Here is a 21,053-nt window from a genome sequence, read left to right as displayed (position 1 = left end):
ACAAGAAGTAGCCTTAGCCTGGGGCAGCGTCACACAGTCGGGCAGCCAGTCAAAAGCTACAGCGAATGTGGGAAAATGGTGAAGGCCTGGGTTCAGCCAGCATGGCACCAGAAACGTAATCCTAGCAGAAGTAATCATATCGGGGGTGACAGCCATGTCCCCACATTACCCAGAGTTCCCCACTTCTTCCTCTAACACACCGGTCTGCTCTTCTCTATCTTGGATGTGGCTCTTCACTCGGGCCTTCTGCGCCTCACGGTGACTCTTCTACTCCTGGAGGTGATGATGCTTATCGAGGCCCACGCAGGAAAGGACTGCACACTAGGGGAGCTGGAGCCCAGCCCTTACGAACCCAACTTCCCATGTGCTCACTAGACAGAGCCCTTGAGAGCCCTTTGCACTAGCCTAGGAGAGTGGGCCAGATGTGGAGAAAGGGTGTTCCAGACATCAGGAGTGATCCAAAGGAAGCTCACGTGGCTTTAGAGTGTGCCAGGCAAGGACCAAGACTGTAGAATGGGCAGCACTGAATAAGGAACTTGAGGTGCTACGGACACAAGCCACAGAGAGCTGGGGAGCCTGGGAGGGGGGACCACAGGTGGCTGCAGCAGACAGTGCACACTCTGAAAATACCTATTTTTACTTGAGGAAATCAACACTCACACCCAAGGGCAGCTGGAACCTGAATCTACCTCCAGAGCAGAAGCACTTAGTCTCTGAAGTCCGCCCAAGCTAGAGAGGAAGGCAGAGGCCTGGCAAGACAGGAATGGCCACTCAGACAGGAACCAAGGAGCCCGTGCCATTCATGCCAGCAGCCAGCAGCATAGCTGGGCACCATTCATACATGGCAGCTCTCTGGCATGTGAGGCCAGCATTGGTTATGATGCTTGCGGCATGATGCCATCAGTCTTCCAGTTGTAGCTGTCAGGGTCTGAGGTAGTCGTCCACCACAGGAGCTTTTAGGATGATCCCAGGAGACCAGTTATCTCTAGTGGGGGCCTGGGCCACACCCCATGCTTACTACCCATCTTGTCCTGCCCTCTGCCTTGCCAGGGCTAGAGCAGAGCACAGACGCAAGGATCGCTGTGTGGCCATGAAGGCTGGAGCTCTCAGCTGCCCTGCCCCGAGGGGAGGGGCATGTACTCAGGTGACCTGTGTGCTAGCCAGGGAACGGTGCCGGCTACCGCTGCCCTCACCTTTGGGGGGCAGGGATGGCTTGTAATGTGTCAGCATCCCACACATCTATTTTGTCCCCTGTGCATCCAGTCAGGGCAGCTGGAAGCATTTGGGAGCCTGCCCAGCAGTGCAGGGGACATGCCCACCTTGCTGCTGCTTCCCGCTGCCTCCCCCGAGCCTCGGCAGGACTGCTACTTTAGGGCATGGTCTTCTAGGACAAATCTAGCTTCACATTCACAGCAGCAGGTCAAGGCGGAGGAAGGGTAGGCTGGGGTAGACACCGCTGGTGTAAACTTCTGACCCTCCATTTCCTCAACCATCTCCTCTGCATTCTGAGTCAAGATTGCGGAGTCCTGCCCTGCTTCCTACACCTAGAACGTGGATCCCAAAGAGTGGCTGAAGGCCTGAGGGGCAAACACTCCCGGTGTGGAGGCCAGCCAGGTGTGCATGACAAGGCCTCCATGATGTCAGCACGAACTGCAGGTTCAGGGTTAGAACGTGGGAACAAGAAGGCACCTTCCCTCAGCAACAACTACATATCGCTTCCCACGGCCCTAGCAGAGGCCTGGAGAGCACTCGGGTCTGTGTCAGGAAACGCCAACACAGCGAGGAATAGCCAGCTCAGTTGGTGCTCCAAGGAGACCAACCTTGCGCCAGACTGTGGCTGGCCACAATGTGAGTCTACATCACAGAACTAGGCAGAGGCCAGGCACAGCAGCTGGCTCAGCACACGTCTGTGGCTGCTTGGCTACAGGGAATTGCTGCAGGCAGTTCCTCAGGCCCTCCTCCAGCACTGCTCACCCGAGCAGGTGTATATCGAGGCAGGCAGGCCTCCTTGAGTGGCTAAGTTCGGACTTAGTGGAGTGTGGCCTCTGCCTGCACTTACGGAGAACAGTTCTCAGTTCCCCTCCAGCCAGGTCATGCCTATGGACTGAGGCGTGCCTGCTCCAGCAGCCCTCTCTGTTTCCGTGGTCCTGAGTGCAGGCTACAGGAGGACACAGGGATATACACAGCTGGCTGTGGCCTGCTCTGCTGGAGTGTGCTCGCCGCCACAACAGAAGGGGAAGCTTAACTGCTCCTGAAGTTCCCACCCAACTCTCCATATTTAAAGCAAGTCACAGCCACTATGCCCAGCTGGCCAGATCTGGCAGGGGGCGTGGGTACCTCACTGTGGCCCTTACCTTTGTCCTGTCTCTGCTGTCCTCCAGCTTAGCTAGACCACCAGGCTCGCTCTGGGAAGAAACCAGACTGTCTGGAGCTCCACGCCCTGCTGTGTTTAGAGGGGCCTGAGCCTGAATGACATTGCCCTCTAAGAATGGTCAGTGTTCCTGAGGCATGTGGGGCTGCCCAGGTCTCCAAGGTGAAAGCAGGTCATGAAAGAGCTTTTTCTTGTGGGCCCTATGATGTCTTGAGCACCAGCAGCTGTGGGGAATGTCACAGGTGGTTCGGTGTCACAGGCACAGTGCAGAAGGCAAGGAGCCACGTGCATACATTCTCACCTCGAGTGCACAGACCGACCGCCCCACCCAGCTATAGGTACCAGCCCACAAAGGACCACCAAAACAGCAGGCAGACTGAGGACTGTAGTCTGCAGGGAGCAGAGGGGTAGCTGAGACAGCTGCTCCCAGCCTCACTTATTCCCCCTAGGCCCGGCCAGCCACACATGCACAGGCACACACCCACACACCCCGTGCACTGCCGCTCCGATAGGTGCTCATGCAGCATTGACTAGGAACCGCCTCAGCAGCCGTGGGCCCATCTGCGCTAAGCCTCCAGGTTCTGAGTTCACATTCTGTTTCTCTCTGAGCCTCTCGTGCCATTAACTCTCCATAGAACCACGCATCAGTGGCAGGATACTGACTTGAAGACTTCCAGGGTCGTCTCAAGTCAAGAGGCTGCTTAGCTCAGAGTTTGCTCGGCAACCTAGGGGCTGCCCTACCCTCTGCTGTGGCACTAGCTGATGCAGTTTGGACATGTTCCCTGGACCAACAGCCCTTGCTGCCATGACATTAAATAAGAGTCTATGCAACGAGGTCAGAGCTGCTCAGAGGTCCCTTGGCCGTGACGGGCTGACACTGGCAGGAGCCTTGGCAGGGAGACCCTTGTGCAATGCTGGCCCCAGGGACAGTGGGAAAAAGCAACAGGCTCATGTGCCTTGACTACTTTACACTCACCGTTCAGCATTCCCACTTGTTGCTGGCCACTGTCCAGAATGTTCCCGGACCCTGGCTCCCTGTGAAAAGTGTAGTGCTCCCTTCCCATGTTCACCGATGCCGGGCTGTTGCCTGTCCCTGTCTTGTGAGTGCCGGATGGTTCTGTCCGGATGATCCACAGGGCAGCCGTCCTTTTGATTTTGAATGAGTTGAGCTTGTTAAGCGTGCAGCAAGGAGACGTAGGACACACAGTAAGCAGGCAGACAGGAAATGGCAAACCAGGGTGTGTCGTGCTTACAGTAGCCAGCAGCACTCTACTCTAGAAGCCTCGTGGAGAGAGAGCAAGTGTAAATGAGCTCATACAAGCAGCATGTAGGTGTCATGAAAGCATTCTAGCTGTGGCTCCTCATGGAGAGGTCTGAGCAGTGTCCCTGGAGGAGCTTGGCTTCTCATTCCCCCCACCAGCATTATTTTTATTATTAGTTACATTTTATTAACTCTGTATCCCAGCTGTATCCCGCTCCCTCAATCCCTCCCTCACTCCCTCATCTCCCTGCCCTTTCCAAGTCCACTGATAGGGAGGACCTCCTCCCCTTTCACCTGACCCTGTTTTATCAGGTATCTTCAGGACTGGCTGCAAAGTCCTCCTCTGTGGTCTAGCAGGACTGCTCCTCCCTTGGGGGTGGGGAGGGCAAAGAGCCTGCCATTGAGTTCCTGTCAGAAATAGTCCCTGTTCCCCTTACTAGGGAAACCCACTTGGTTACTGAGCTACCCTGGGCTACATCTGAGCAGAGGTTCTAGGTTATATCCATACATGGTCCTTGGTTGGATAAACAGTCTCATACAAGACCCCTGTGTCCAGATATATTTGATCCTTGTGGAGCTCCTATCCTCTCCACGTCATATTAACTCACCCTTCTTTCATATGATTCCCTGTACTCTGCCAAAGGTTTGATTATGAGTCTTAGTATCTGCTTTGATAGATAGGTAGAGTCTTTCAGAGGCCCTCTGTGGTAGGCTTTTGTCCTGTTACTTGTTTTCTCCCACATCCAGTGCCTATCCCATTTGTCTTTCTAAGTGATGATTGATAATCTTACCCCAGGTCTTCTTTCTTGTTTATCTTCTTTAGATGTATAGATTTCATTATGTTTATTATATCTTATAGGTATATATAAGTGAATATATACATACCATGTGTGTCTTTCTCCTTCTGGGATACCTCATGCAGAATGATCTTTTCTATCTCCCATGATTTGCCTGCAAATTTCATGATTTCCTCGTTTTTGATTGCTGAGTAGTATTCCATTGTGTAAAAATACCACAATTTCTGTTTCCATTCCTCTGTTGATGGACATCTGGGTTGTTTCCAGGTTCTGGCTATTACAAATAAAGCTGCTACAAACATGGTTGAGCAAATATCCTTGTTGTGTACTTGAGCAACTTTTGTATATATGCCTAGGAGTGGTATAGCTGGGTCTTGAGGTAGCACTATTCCTAATTGTCTGAGGAAGCACCAGATTGATTTCCAAAGTGATTGTACCAGTTTACATTCCCACCAGGAATGGAGGAGGGTTCCCCTTTCTCCACAACCTCTCCAGCATGTGTTGTCACTTGAGTTTTTCATCTTGGCCATTCTGATGGGTATAAGGTGAAATTTCAGGGTCGTTTTGATTTGCATCTCTCTGATGGCTAAGGATGTTGAGCATTTCTTGAAGTGTTTCTCTGCCATTTGATATTCCTCTATTGAGAATTCTCTGTTTAGCTTTGTACCCCATTTTTTAATTGGATTGCTTGATTTACTGCTTTTTAACTTTTTGAGTTCTTTATATATTCTAGATATCAGCCCTCTGTCAGATATAGGGTTGGTGAAGATCCTTTCCCAGTCTGTAGGCTGTCATTTTTTCTGACAACAGAATAGCAGTAACCTTGGTGGGATGTTTGCTCTTCTCCTTGTCAGAGCCAATCTGTGTCAGGACAGGGAATTCCGGACGGTATCTGAGGTGAATGTGCTCTGTGACAAAAGTCACTCTCAAATACCAACAGGATGTGACAGTTTCCTAATACAACCTATCCCTCAAGGGCTCTCTGCATACCTGCATTAGCACCTCAGGGCTCAGGGGAGCCCAGCCCAGTGTGAGGACCCTGCAGCCTGAGGTGACCTGAATGCTGACCGCTGTGTTCTCTCCTGCAGGAATGGGTTCCCGAAGCAGACAGCCGCCCAGCTCATTCTCAAGGCCATCTCCAGTTACTTTGTGTCCACGATGTCCTCCTCCATCAAGACCGTGTACTTTGTGCTTTTTGACAGTGAGAGTATAGGCATCTATGTGCAGGAAATGGCCAAGCTGGATGCCAACTAGGCCCGTGACCCCCAGAGCCAACGCACATCGTGTCCCCCACCTCCATCTGGAAAGAAAGAAAATAGAAAAAAAAAATCCCCTTTGCTCTTACTGGGAGGTGGGACTCCTTTCGTTTTCAGTTTCACTCATCTAGGGAAAATAAGGTTTTGGTTTCCAGTTTGATTGTTTTGGGCCTTCTGAAATGTTTTCTGTTAGCACTGATAGTCGGCATCGTCCTTGTTAAGCACTGCGTTCCAGACCGTGTCTGACTTAGTTAACCTAGGAGATTTTATAGTTTTACTTTAATGAAGTCCTGATTAACACAGAGCAGTGGGAGGACGTCCCTCTCCCGTGTCACAGCAGCAGGAAGCCCCGTTTGTACCGTGTGTTGTGGTGCTTTACTGTACACCCAGTGGCGTTCTTTTTACGACAATGTTTTCCCCCCTCAGAAGAAGAAAAAAAAAATCATAAAATTTGCAACAGACCTAACTTTTGTTTACTTTTTTGTCTTAATGATAGATTTGAAAATGAAAAATGTTAACAGACAGAACTGCATCTGTTGTCCTTAATTATATTTGCAATTTGGAGTTTGTGCGAATCGATTTAGTAAAATGTTAAATGGTTGTGACTGGCACACTTTGCATTACTGCGCCTGTGAGCCCCGGGCCAGTCTCCCTAGGACAGAGGCGCAGACAGCTTACACCCCAGGAGGCTCCCTCCCCGATAGTCCCTGTACCTTGAGCAGTAGGTCAGACACCTGCTGGCCTTGGGCTGTATCAAGAATTCATGGAGAAAGTCTCGAGTCTCCTGAACGTGACTGGGTTGTTAGCCCCATTTCACAGAGAAGGAAGGGATGAGCGGCTGTGCAGAGACCATGGCCCCAGACTCTGGGCCAAGTCTGTCCTACCCTCCCAGCGGTCCCCCATCTCTCTCTGACTTGTGACTGGGCTTTTCGGATAGACTTGATGCCTCAAGCTCTCTGCTGGCCTGTATTTGCCATACCCCTGCAAGTAGGGTCCCTGGCAAGAGGGTCCCCAAAGATAATCTGCCACTACCAAGGTCCCAGGATCTGTACTCAAGATGCCTTAGCAGACAGACACTTATGCTTCATGGGCACGTGTGACGTCATCTGAGTTTGCCTAAAAGCACAGATGCCTTCTTGGATTTCCTTGCAAAGAGCAGGTAGAACCAGGAAGGAATACGAAGCACTTATAGAGTGTGGACCTACATAAAGGATCTCTCTTCTGCTGGCTACGGTGGCACATACCTTTAGTCGGAGCGGGGGGACAGCGGCTGGCAGAGCCCTGTGCTAAAAGAAGCCAGCCGGAGCGATACAGACTGTCTCAAGAAACCAAACTGATTTCGTTTCCATGGATGAAGTGAAGCCCAACCAGGCCTAGACTCACTGTCTTAGCGGTAGACACAAGTACTTTGAACTCGAACCTGACCAAGACTTTCCCCGCTTCCCTCTTCAGAACCATTTACAAAACCAGATTGTTGCTAGGTTTAGCACGTCTCATGTCTGGCTTGGAACGGGGTTAGTTTGGCATTGATTTCCCGAGAGGGTGTACCTTAAAACGGCTCAGGCTTTCTAGAGGAGCTGCACCACCCTCAAGAGCATCACCCCCACAGGTAGCCTCCACAGGGCGCTAGACATTGCTGCTTGCTGGTGGTTTGGGCATTTGCTGTGTGCCAGGCACCATAGTGAGTCCTTTCACAGGCAACAACCGCGTGCTCCCTCCTATCACATCAAAAGTCGGGGCCCCGCTGTTAGCCTGTGAGCCCGCTGCTTAGTGGCAAGATCCCGTGGACACTGGCAGTCCACCCGGCCGTGGTGGTAGTTCCCACACAAAGAATGAAACATCTCGGGCACCTACTGAAATGTTAAACGGAGAGGTAACCGTGAAGCAACTGGCGAAGCTTTTTGAAGACCCTCCACTAGATGTCGCCCAAAGGATTGGGAAGGGACTCAGAGAAAGGGGCAGCCAGTTTCTGCTCTTTCTGGCAACTGCACAAAACACTTCACTGCATTTATCGGGGTTCACAGAAATCACCGAAATGATTCTGAGCTGGGACTGGCCACTCCACAGTGGTTCCCAGGATTGTGTGCACAAAGGAAAGTTGAAGGGAATAGAGAGAAAGGCCTAGCCGTCCACCTGAGAGTGCCACCATCTGTAAACCAGCCAGCTGGTTCAAATGGGATCAAAACGTGTTCTCTCTGCCACCAGCCTGCTGTCCGAAGGCCAGGAGTGGAGGGGAACGCACTGCCTCTAAGAACTGTACCTGTTGGGGCTGGAGAGATAGCTCAGCCATTTAAGGCTAGACTCATAACCAAAAATCTAAGACATGCATCAACAAGGAGCCTCTCAAAACATCTGCCTCCACACAGGAGACCAAATATACAGATATATTACCGTGAGGGGATGCATGCAGGCCCTAGAGGTAAGTGCCCTGCAGCTGAGCCACAGCTGCCAGTGACAGCGAAGGCCACAGAACAGGGTCCTCATCTCCATCTAGACGTCAGGGCCATGTGCCCTCGGATGAACCCAGACAGATGAACCTGTCCCTTCACTTAGGAAACACTTTTCATTTCTTGTATGTGTGTGGTGTATGTTCACATGCGTGTGCTAACTCTGTTGAATGCTTCCTCAGCAGTCTCTTTATTAAACCTGGAGCTAGGCTGGCAGCCAGCACACCAGCACGCTCTAACTCTGCCTCACCACAGCGCTGCTGTTGCAGACTCAGGAAGCCACACCCGGAGTTTTTTTTTTTTTTTGTGTGTGGGTGCTAAGAATTTGAACTCGGGTCCTAGTGTTTCCACAGCAAGCACTGAGCCATCCCCGCCCACTGCTCTGGCCTGTCTCTGAAGAAAAGCCTTTGCTCTTGGCAGCAGGGCTCCTCCCTGCATGGAACCATGGTTTTCTCAGCAGCTTCTTCCATGAGCTGACCTTTGGGATCTAAGAGCACAGTTTCCAGCTGGGTCTGAGCTGACAACAGCAGCTGTGAGCATCCTTTCCCCTGTTCCTCATGGCGAGCCTGCAAGGAGGACGGTAACAGTCTCTACAGGTAGGGAAAAAGAGGTGAAGCATACTCCCGTAAGACCACAAGGCTATGTAGGGAACTGGGATCGGAACTCGGCGCTATCAGACTCCAACCAAAGCTTTCCAAAGATAGTCCCCCCTTTGGTATCAGCCCATTATCAGCACTGCGCTTGTTGGTTCACTGGTAGGACCTGGGTGGTGAGCCTGGGTCCCATAGACAACCAACTGCATGAAAAGTGAGTCAAAATGTGTGCTGAAGGAGCTGGAGAGATGTTCAATGGTTAAGGGCACTGGCTGCTCTTCCAGGACCCAGGTTTCATTCCCAACACCCATATGGTGGCTCACAACCATCCATCCTCCAGTTCCAGGGGACGCAACACCCTTCTGGCCTCTTCGGATACCAGGCACACACCCACACATATAAAAATATTTCTTAAATATGTATTTAAGCCAGCTTGACAAGGATTTACCAGATGCCTGTGTCGCAGGCCTCTGATGGGTGGCCTGTCACACTGACAGGGCAGACGGTGCCTCTGTCCAGCAATGGCTGGGAGAAGTGAGCTTTGCTTCCTAGTGTGGGAGGCTCCATGGGGTTTCTTGGAGCATGTAACTTAGCACTGGTGGGAAAGCTTGGGATCTGTTCAGCCAAGGGCGCAAAGTGCTGGGTGACAAATGGAACCTGGACGGCTTCCTCAGCTCCAGCCAAGAGGCGCCCTGGGTCCATATGCTGAGGATGCAGGCCTGCACCCTACTCCTGCTTGTGGCTGCTACTCCTTCCCTACCTCTGTGCCCCAGTACCGGCATTTGGCAAACTACTTTCCATTCAGGGTCAGGTGTCTGTTTGGTCGTAGCTACAGCCAGCTCTGACGGATTGGCTTATGAAACACTAAAGAGGGGAAAGATTGTGCCACGAGTACCAATCTCCCTGCTTCACCCAGAGCCTACATCTCTGGATCCCAGGACTCCTAGGCTGTCTGCTCAGCCTTCCTCAAAAGGTGGAGTCCAGCAAGCGTCTCCATTCTTTGTTTGCCATTCATGGTGCTTGGCAGTCGCCATGTGGTCCTGGGGACAAAACCTGGTCCATATCCTTATTAGCAACTGTAATGTTTAATTTTCCCTGAAGTGTCGATGGTGAACTTTATCTTAGAAGCTGGCCCTGGGGCTACCTTTCAGAGGTGAGGGGGGCCAATCTGCGTGAAGGTAGTGGGGCAAGAGGGAGCCTGGCGCCCACTCCTCAGTAAGAAAGAGACATGCTCAATGGCAAGGGCGAGGCCACCTTTTCTTGGGCTTCTCTTCTATTTAGAACTTGACCTGTCATGTTTGCTTCTGGGGGCCCCTCATATCAAAATCACCCTCCCAACAGGTGAGGCAATACACTGCTCATTAATCCCAGGGCCCGACACCCCCTGCGCTCCTGACAAAGGCATGCAAACAGACTGGCCTCTCCCTGACCCCTGGAAACCAACCCAGCGGGCGTTGTGCTGTCAGACTCAGGAACTGTTACAGAAACACTGCTTCCCTCCACAGAGGGCACTTGTCTCCTCTGCTGCCACCCCAGCGACCTCATCCTATGCCATGTGTATACACACTCACACACATAGGCCTACACACATTTGCGCACATAGATACATAGGAGGCTCCGGATCCTTCAGGGACAGAATTGAGAGACATCCTAATAACCACCTTTAGAACCTGAGTAGAAGGCAGTGGGAGCTACCTCCCGCCAAAAAAGCTCCTGTTTCTGAGATGCCCTCCTAGACCTGTGTTGCTCTGTGAAGTGGTCACAACTGTCCACAGAGCTGCTGTCAGCATCTCCTGAGACCGAACAGTCTGCTGGGTTTCCCAGCCCATGGCAGCTATGCATGACGGTGACTCTGTGTGCCTGGTGCCAGCCTGGAGATGTTCTGGTGTGCACACAGTAGGCACCTTTTGTCCCTCGATCACCTTCCTGATCAAAACAGGGAAACTGCCCAAGTATCAGAGATTACAAGTCATTACTGTGGCTTCGGGTTTACACCTGCATTGTCATGAAGAGAAAGCAGAGAGTACCAGAACGGCCCTTTCCAAATCTTGTGTCTAGTACCCGCAGTACAGAGGAGCACAGCTTAGAACACAGAGAACAGGAAGCTGTGCCCCTTGCCTATAAGAGTCCTTTCTGGCCATCAGCCCTTGGGCAGGTGACTTTGATCTCAGCACCAGCTGATGACATGCCCCCCTCCCACACCCAACACACTGGAAGGCCTTAACAGGCAAGAGCTCCATCTCCTCCAGACTCTAGCTGACCATCATGGCTTGCTCAGGCCAGAATCCCAAAAGAGATACTTTGGGACATCCGCCTGTGCACCCCTGCCCAGGCTGCCTAGGAAACTTAATATTTCTGTACTCTGAAACAACAAGGCTTCCTAAGCTTAAGAGAATAAATTAGAGTTGAGTTCAAGTAGGCTCAGCTGTGGCAGATGGGCAAATTGATTCGCTTCCCACCTGGGAGATTAAATTCCACTGCCCAAAAAACGGCAGCAGGGTAATGAGCTGTCAGTCAAACAGTGCAAGGCAACCCCCGCCCCACTCCCCGCATAATTGAAACCCAGCAGCTCCTCATTAGGTCCCACAGAGATCCTGGTTATGAGGTCTCACCTTGAGGTCCTCTGGCTGCATACACTAAAAGTGCCACGGGGCAAGTACCATAGGAACTTGAAGGCGCTTCTGCTCACTCCAAGTCTTGGCACTGTTTGCCTGCTGTCCCTAAGAGCACTTACAGAATGAATAATGGGCAAGTCTGAACAGAAGAGAAGATGCTGACGGGTCCATGAGTATCACAGCTGAGGGCTGTCACCTCCAGGGATCATCTCTCTTCTGTCTTCTAGCGTGTCTCTAGCGCCTCCCAAAACAGCACCGCATTCTCCTTGGCCCCTTCCTGCACACCGGACATGTGCTGCGCCTGAGGCCTCACAGTGCCCCAGGAGACTCAGTGCCTATTTTATACAACAAGTAAGCTGAGAGCCACGGAAGTAGAAAGCTGCCTTCAATGTCACCCGAGAGTAGCTGGCTCTCTCCCCACACCGGCAACACTGCCCCTGCCCCTCGCTCCTCTAGCCTTTTGCACGCACCAGCTCTTTCAAGAATCCCACCACCCTTGCTAATTTACAGTCCTGCTTGACCCTGTGTGTCTCCACTCCTGGGCATGGCCTGCATCCTCCAGAACTGCCTCCCTTCTGGAAGGATGCCGTTTCTCAGTCCACCCTAAACATCCGCCGGCCACAGCAGCCTGTATGCCAGACAGCTGTCCTGTTAGAAAGCGGCTATCTCTGCCACTGCACTCTGGACTGTGTCTAGGTGCACTGTCCCTGACTCCTCTGGGTCATGCATGGTACTAGGGTCTGGGACGCAGCCCCGAGTAAGCGAAGGAGAGTCTGCCCTTCACAGAACATGGCGGTGCATAAGCCACTCACTCCATGCCTTGAGAAAAGGGCCTGAGCACAGTGGGGCTGTGAATCGCTGCCAGTGTGCGAAGGGCAAGCAGTGGGCCTAGAGAAAGCCTGCCTCGGAGGAAGCCAGGGGCAGCTTGGGCAAATGCGGACTCCCTCAGGCTTACACATAAGGGATATTTCTGACACTGCAGCCTGGTGTTGGCGTTCCCGTGTGCACACAGTGGCTTTAGCGTAGTCTGGTGTTGGAGGCTAGCCCCTGTGGCCCTACCGTGTGCCGCAGCCTGGATCTCACAGCCTCTGGTGCCTCTGCTTGACCTTGCCTCAGATTTGGAAAGGATTCGAGCACAGCCCTTGAGGATGATGAGAAAAGTTTGCAGAAAGGACTCGGCAGTGTGGCAGCAGAGAAACTTTGGGCGTATACCAATAAGCTGTGTAGATACGTGTTACAGGGCAGGGCACATTGTAATCAGTCCTGCCGGTTGTATACATGTCTGTGTGAGGAAGCTCCTCATCGGTCACCCTATATGACCGGAGAGCCCAGTTCTGCGGCTTGCTCCACAGTACCACCTCCTGGTTTGTTTTATTCCCAATCTGAGAGAGAGGCCTGCAGCCCTGAGTGAGCACAGCAAGGCTGCCCGGGTAGGTCTCCTTGTGCCTCATCTGCTTCCCTGACCATCACACCACTGGGCATTATCACCATGGCAACTGGGCCTGTGAGAGCCACCACAGGACTCAGGCAGCTGCCACCTCTATTCCTCGGTAGAAAATATCACCAGCGCAAAGGGCATGCGTGCACTAAGGAACTGCACTGTATGTAGGCAGAGGATCCGAGGACCGCCTTTTGTGACACCATAACAGCCTGAATGCTATCCCTTCTACCCATGTCCTCTAGGTAACATATGTGGATCAGAGAGGTAAAACAATTTGCCCAGGCCACAGAACAGGACCTGGCTAAACTAGGATTCAAAACAGGAATGACTAATTCTGAAATTAGCTCTTATTCCTTCTGGGACAGCACCTTCCATTGGCCTTGAAAAACTGGGATCCCATTTTGCAGATGAGGACAAGTGAGGAGCACTTGAGCTCAGTACCAGGTCTAAGGCCGCAGAGCTAGTGAATGCAGCACTGTGGTCTGCATGCCCTGGGTCTCCCCGGCAGAGACAGGACACTCCAGCAGAGCCCAGGCTGACAGGAACCGCCCCCGTGCTCTGTGCCTCCTCAAGGGTTGGGGTTCTGGCTGAGGCCTTCCCGTAATTAGTAGACTCTTGTTAAGACCCAGTCGCGCCACACTTGGGCCGGCACTTGTTTTTGTTCCCATGTGGAGGCCTCGCAGGAAGGCCAGGCCCGTGTGCGCAGCCCCATAAATCCAGTCGGCGTCGCTCATTACAACGTTCCGCTTCAGGACTCCGCCAGCCTCAGCCTGCGAGGGCTTCTCAGGCCATAGGGCCTCCCAGCAGCCAGGCCCGGCTCTCTGTGCTACTCCCAGCCTCAGACATGAGCTCATCCAGCGCGCAGTGTGTGAGGAAGTGGCCGGGCGGCACTCTGGAAACACAGGGACAATGTGCCTATTAAGGCCTTTTCGGCTCCCGCCCCACAGAGCAGGACCACCCTACTCTGCACCCTGCCCAGCTCAGGGTAGTCCTTTGAGAAGCCATTTCATAGAGAGACTGCCTGGGGGTGTGGCCTGTGCTCCCAGCAAATGTCACAGGATGTCACAGAGAACAGGGCTCTGGAATAGAGAGCTTCCAAGGTTGTCCAGACTCTCAGCGGCCTGGCCCGCCTTGCAGGACACTCAGAGCCATCGTTGCCATGACCACCTTGGCCACTCCTAGCCAGGGGACACTGCCATGAAGAGATGGCAGGGCAAAACATGTGTCCCCTCACTGGAGAGCCGAGAAGGTGGATGAACACAGGAACCCCAAGTAAGAGAGGCCTATGGCCAATGGCCTCCAGCCCCTGTGGCCTGTCTTTCCTGCAGCGGATGGAGGCCTGGTTGGTCTCTCCTTTTGTGCTCTGAGGAACATGACTGGTGAAACATGAAGACTTAAGAGGAGTGTGAAGACTTAAGCTACCACTGTGTGACACTGTAAAAAGTCACACACACACACACACACACACACACACACACACACACACACAGTCTTCTGTAGGGCTCTGTGGGTTGTCACAGTGCTGGTCCCAGAAGATCTTGGCTTAAAAGTGAGAACTGCCTTCATTCCTTTACCATCACATAGGGTGGAAGCTATGTGGCAGACAGGGCTCATACCCAGACTAGCCATGACCAGGTTTAGAGAGCGGCTACCTCACACCCATATGGTTGTCCCAACCACAGGCTAATTAGGAGCCACATTTATTGTATGAGGCCGAAGGGACTGAAGGCTTTGGAGCCCCTTTCTGTATGATACTGCCATAGCTCAGAGCAGCCAGGCAATGTCCAGCTTGGAAAGAACATTCTAGAACTGTATTGGCTAGTATGGTGGACGCTATTAATGTGGGGTTAAATTTAAACAAATTAAAGGGAAATGAAGTCACCAATTCCTTTCTTCCTCTACATGCCAAGTATTTCATGGTTCCACAGAGCAGTGGGTGCCATGGCTGGAAGGTACTCAAGGCAGAACACTGAGAATTGTCACTCAGAGGAGCATATTGGAAGATAGGACAAAAAGTTACACTGGGCACCTTAACTCTAGAACACCAAGTCCAGAGAGCCCATAGGAGTGATGTCCTGAGTTCTCCATGTCATTGGTTTAGAAAATGGAACAAATGTCCCAGCCAGAGCATTTCCACGAGCAAATAATGCTGAGCTACTCACCATGACAAACCAGGGCAGTAGAAATGACAGGGCTCACGCAACAAGCATGTCTGCATTCCAGGAACAGTGTGGGATGCCTGACATTCACCATATCTCCACTGTCTAGACCCAGCAAGGCCACGGGACCCAGGCAGAGTGGCGCAGCCAGGCCTGGCTGCCCAGCTGGCAGGGGTGCTGGGTGGATTTGTACAGAGGGGAGTGTGGGGGTGCTTTCTCTCGGTTATTCAGCTCCTCTGAAAGCCAGAGTGCCCTCAAGCCTTTACTCTAGTTATCATTTATGCCTCAGAGATGTGAGTGGCTATTCTGAGTCAATGCTCATCCAGGTCTCAAGAGGGCCCTCTTCTTTGCAGTCCACCCGGGTCAGTCACCACGCAGAGATGGAGGACTGAGGTCTCTGCTACAGCCCTTTGAAAAGATTAGGTCAGTGGCATAGTGTCATACGATGGCCAATGCATCTCAGGTTAGGGGTGTCTGCACCTTCCTGTTTTAGGCCATAGCCAAGGCTCACAGCAGGAAAGAAAGCAGGGCAAGGGACTGGCCAGACTCTCCAAACGCCCATTTATTAGCCATCCTCTGCTGTTTATCGTGCAAAGAGTGGGTGTTATTCGCTGGCCTCAGGGCCAACTGTGCCTGGGAGCCCCGAGGAGACTTAGTGGCCAGTTCCTCTGGGCCACAGAACACTCATTCTCCACTCCACCTCCCTTCCCCTGTCTCCTTGTGACAAACTCTCTGAAAAGTGACCTTTCCCACAGTGACAGGTAGAGAAACTGAGGCTGAGAGAGCTCTAGCCTTTGCCAGCTCTTCACACTGCCTTGAGACTTGACCTTGAACCGTGTCACCTGCTACCTCAGCTGTCCTTTTAAAGGACAGTTTCCACAGACAAGGCATCTGGAGCGATCTGTGGCTCCCAGACCAAAAGAGAAGTCTCTTTTCCATTCCAGGGTTCTCACTGCAGGCCGCCCAGGGACCCAAGTCACCAGGCAGGATAACTGCTGAGAACTGTCACTCAGAGGTTCCTCTCCCACAGACACTGGCTTGTTTAGCGACTCAGAACCACTGGCATGGTAATGGATCAAACCAAGAACTCAGGGGCCCACTCAGGGGCCAACCAAGAACTCACCAAAAACAGCCTGCCAGCCTCAGGGCAGTCTCTAGGCTGGGCTCCTCTGGCCACTGGCATGAACCCATTGTGATGGAAAAACACCCAGGCTCTGGCCTGAATCAGCACACCGAAGCAGCCCAGAGCTCTGCAAAGGCCAGAGGGAGGCACAGCACCACCCTGAGGCCTCATCCTACATTTGTCTTGCAGAAGCCCTAGGACTCCGGTTTAAGAGCCTTTTTATAGACTCCTATAAAGGAGAAAGTGAACTTTTAACATGTTTGCACTCTGCTAAGTCAATATACATAAAAGGGATAACAGCTGAGCTTCCTCTGCCCACTTGAAGCCCAGCCGGCCAAGGGCGGTAGGTGCCCTCAGCTCCCGTGGGCAGTTCAGAGCTGCTCTTTGTCACCCCAGGCTGGGAGATGGCCTATCCTTTGAAAAGTGGAGGGTGGACACTGATGAAGTCGGAAGCCTCACCCTAGCTGGGTTAGAGGGGGAGTGGGGGGAAGTGGTTCCCACCCTCACTCAGCAAGACACCCCCCCCCCCCAGATGCTTGGCTTTCGTGGCTTAAGGATGGAGAGAAGGGGAAAGCAGGAAGTTGTAAAGTTTTACGAGGAATTCTCCACCATCCTCCTTTGGCCCCAGCACGCACGCTGCCCTTCCATTTAAAGAGAACTTCCTTTTTGCTTTGAACTTAGCCCTTAAATCCAAGCAGCCCTGTGCCCTCCCTTCAGGTTGGGGATCTACCCCTCCGCAGATGCTGGGAGGAACAGGGAGACTTCTTGGGGCATGGCTCACCTTGGGGCTATCCTGGAGGAAGCAACCTCTGTGCCTGGCATCCCATCAGAGTCAAGGGAATCAGGGTTTGATGCCGGAAGCCTACTAACTCCTCAGGGGTGGGGCTTCAGCTCTCACTGCACAGCCATTCACTCACTCTTCTACCATAGGCAGCTGCCATGAGCTTGTCACAGCAATGATGGCCTTAGTGTCATCGCCAGTAGTAGCAGTGCTTGCATTCAGGGTATATTACTTAACTCTTCTGGGTCTATAACTTACCTATTTAGAAAAAAAAAAAAAAAGCAATACTGCTATACACACACATTATGGATAGCTGTAAAGATTAAATGACATGATAGGTGGTGCCTAGAATGTAGTGAGTCCTCAGCAAGAGGCAGCTCAGAGCACCAACACCTCTTCAGGAAGTGCTGTGGTTTAGATTTTGAGTGGTCTCTAGAAGCCCACACATATGGAGGGTTCCCCCAGCATGAAACTATTAGTAGAAGATGGAAACGTTCAGAGGTGGACCTCAGTGGAAAGCCTTTGGGTCACTGGGGAGTAAGCTATAGTGTCTTGATCTCTTCATCTCTTTTGCTTCCCAGTGTCTCCTGTGAATGAGGGTTCTGTTCCACTGTGAGGTACAAAACAATGGGGCCAAGAAACTCGGACTGAAACCTCCAGAGCTGTAAACCAAGATAATGCCTTTCTCTTCTTCAGTTAACTGTCAAGGGAATTTGTTACACGAATGCAAAGGTTCCCTGTCTTGTGAAAGAGCCAGGCCCCTAAACAAATGAGAAAGCCAAGTGAGGGGCAATCTTAGTTTACATCGTGGTCTGGTGCTGGTTCTCCTGAGGGGGTGGGTTGCTATGGTGATCTTAGGACCACAGAGATTCAGCCTAATGTTGTAGAAGATAAACACCTTCTTCCCTGGTTGTTAGCTGTGCCAGGCTCCCTAGAGGCCAGGGCACCCAAAGTTGCCTGACTAGGGAGGGCCAGGGATGGTAGGCATCACAGATGGGGCCACCTAGCATTCCTCTTGCAAGCTAGCATCTCTCTGCAACACCCCAGCCTGGACGTCTCTGAGAAGTTGATATCTCTTTGCAGATTCTAAGAATTATCTGCTATTTACTTTTGTGAAATTCTTATATTCTAGGAGAATCTGTGAGAGAGTTGCAACTTGTTTCTGAACGGACCAAGAACCCATCAGTGTTAAAGTCATATAAGCAGACAGGATGGAGCCTGGGGGTGGAGAAGGGCAGCTCAGGTATACTGCACAAGCATGAAGACCCAAGTTTCAATCCTCACCATTCACAGAAAAAGCCAGGTACAAGGGCACACCTCTGTGAACCCAGTTCCCAGGGTTGGTAGAGACAGGTGGATTGCAGGAGTTCACTGGCCGGGTGTCTAGCCAACCAGCAAGCTCTGAGTTCAGCGAGATACCCTGTCACAAATAAGGCGGAGAGCAGTAGAGGAAGGCATCTGATGGCCTCCGGCCTCCACACACACTCATGCATGCACACACAAATAAAAGAAAGACATTAAAGAGGCTGGGTCCAGTCCCAAGTGAATCAGTGTACAAGTCAGAAGCAGAGTCCCAGGGAATATCTGGGGAACAGGAAGGGAAACAGAGGTGCAGGGACAGTGATGTGCCTGGCAGCCGGTCACCAGACTGCCATGGATGCCAGGGAGACCAGCGCCTTCTCAACCTCTGCTACTCAGGTTCTTCCACCCTCTCCTTGATAACGGCCCTGAAGCTGCACTCAGTGGGTTAGAAGAAAACAAGGAAATGAATTTGGAAGAGTGGGAAGGATAAGAGTGGGTCCAGGAAGAGTTAGAAAGAAGAATGGGAGTGAATATTATAAAAATACATTCTACACACATAGGGAAACACCGGAAGAACTAGTAAGATACTATGTAATTTTTTAAAGTTGCCAGGGAAGATGAGCTCTGAGCTGCATCCTGGGTGGGTTCCCTCTCTAGGGCTGGACATAGAGACCATGAAAAGCTGCTGAAAAGCTGCAGGACAGGTGGTTTGTGTGTATTGTAACATACAGAGTAAACCCTAGGGGTTCTAATATGGCCCTCTCACTGACATGACAGCCCGTGGCCCAAAAGGAAGGGACAATTTCTGAATGTATTTGGCTAATTCTCTTGGCAGAAAAAGACCAAATCACTTACCCCTTCGCCTGGCTTTCTACCACAGGGCCTGGATGGGTGGGCTCGTAGACAGCAGGCTACTCTTCAAGACCATCTGACTGAGGAAGAGGAAGGCAAGGATAGCCTCCAGAAGCCCCACATGGACCATGCAGGCCGAGCCTCCTTGGCTCACAACAGCTATGAAATAAATAAATAAATAAATAAATAAATAAACAAACAAATAAATAAATAAATAAATAAATAAATAAATGAATGAATGAATGAATGAATGAATGAATAAATAAATAAATAAATAAGTAGATAGATAGATAGATAGATAGATAAATAAATAAATAAATAAGTAGATAGATAGATAGATAGATAGATAGATAGATAGATAGATAGATAAAATATAAAATAAAATAAAAAAAGAATTGCCACTCCGTGATGCAAGCTGGCTTCTGGGCCCTCCTGGAATTACATGCCTCTGCTATCATTCCCGAGAGAACACTCAGCCCAAGCCCAAACCAGGTCCACCAAGAAAGAGCACACCAGGTTCTATGCAAACGCCCTGACCCCTCTCGCTATTAGAACAGCCTTTGGAAGTAGATATAAACCACCAACCTCCCCCCACACACACACACACTCACACCATCACCAGCAACACTCTCCATGGCTAGCTAAGGCCAATACAAATAGCACATGAAAAATGAAACAAGAAACCAAACTCCCAGCTCTAGGAAGGTATCTATTTGTGGTTGGTGGGCCAAACTTCACAGGGCAGCTTCTACAAGGAAAAGTGTTCTATAATGATACCTTTCTCAGGATTTTGTCCCTGAAAGCACCTTGCTCCCAGGCCCTGAGAAGGTCAGACAGGCAGAGGGTAGGGTCTCATGGGGTCTGGGCTCATGTGCAGATAGAGAAACTCTGGCCACGCATGACTGACCAGTGAAGAAACGAGGTGGGTCTCTGAGCTGAGGCCTGAACCTGAAAGCAAGGCTGAGGCAATTGCTCAGCTCATTTAACAAGTGTGGTCTGCCTATTTCTGTTCAGAGTCATCTGGCTGGTGTCTTTCCGATGGCACCTCTTGGTCCCCTCATAAGTGGTTACTTATGAGCAATCTGCTTTGCAGACAGTCTAGCTGTTCCATTCATGATCACTCCCAGCATCTGGGCTCATGTGGGACCCATGGACACCAATATTCATGGAACCCATCAACCATACTGCAGGAGAAACTGCTTTAGGAAGAGGCCAGCTGTCTCTCTGGCCAAGTGATGTGTGGGATCCCACTTTCAGGTGGCCTTCCTTGTTCAGGAAATTGCAGAGGACAAGATAGGCCCAGGGTCCTTAAAGAGCCAGAAGCTTTCACAGCAGAAGCCCAGCTCTGTTCCTCACATAGCTCCCTCAGAGCCAGGGCTGCTGTCTGACAAGCTTGCCAGAGAACAACTGAGCCAGTGCAGACAGAGGCAGTGAGTGAGGTGACAGCAAAAACATGACCAGCCTCAGCTGGAGCCATTTGAGCCCGTAAAAAGAAACCTTTAAAAAAAACAAAAATGTAGCTTGGGACCATTCAGGTCAGGGGCCAGCTGCCTCATGGATGAGTAGGTTCTGGATTACCACGGAGAACAGGGACCAGCATGTCACAACAGGCAGACATGTTTTCCAACTTTTAAATGCCCAACAGTTTTAGTTAACTTGGTAGAATTAATTACCATGTCGACACAACCCGCCGTTGTGTGCAATCACACATAAAGGACACTGTAGACCACCCCTGCTTTCTGTTCGACTTAATTCATGCAGCATGCTCTCAGAGTTCACCCATATCGTGACACATGTAAGTAGTTCCCTCGTTTCTACTGTGACATCACACTGTGCTTAATGGATGTCATGGTTCTTTATTCATGAGTCAACTGACAGACTCTTGAGTTACTGTAAGTTGGTGGCTGTTATATATAGCAGTGCTAGGGAGCATTCACATACAAGCCCTTATATGGCTACACATTCTCATTTATCTTATATGTAGCTTGCTCATCTGCTGACACTAAGGAGGCAAGATGCTCTGGATTGTTTTCTATTGCGCCCGTGCTCTAATCC

At 51.3% G+C, this 21,053-nt stretch overlaps 1 protein-coding gene across 4 annotated transcripts in view; it reads left to right on the top strand.

Moving 5' to 3' along the window:
• LOC129692845 (core histone macro-H2A.1) overlaps window positions 1-6,212 on the top strand; it is a 63,463-nt gene extending 57,251 nt beyond the window's left edge. For all 4 annotated transcript variants that reach the window (XM_055629367.1, XM_055629366.1, XM_055629364.1 and 1 more), the window contains exon 9: window positions 5,518-6,212. In XM_055629367.1, the coding sequence (XP_055485342.1) occupies window positions 5,518-5,683 (166 nt within the window). In that variant the 3' untranslated portion in view covers window positions 5,684-6,212. The remainder of the gene's footprint in view (window positions 1-5,517) is intronic.
• The last annotated feature ends 14,841 nt before the right edge of the window (window positions 6,213-21,053 follow it).

Source organism: Psammomys obesus, unplaced genomic scaffold (assembly GCF_907164565.1).
Source record: "Psammomys obesus unplaced genomic scaffold, mPsaObe1.curated_primary_1811, whole genome shotgun sequence".
In the NCBI taxonomy this organism is placed as follows: Eukaryota; Metazoa; Chordata; class Mammalia; order Rodentia; family Muridae; genus Psammomys; species Psammomys obesus.
This window is presented reverse-complemented; position numbering and strand designations above follow the sequence as displayed.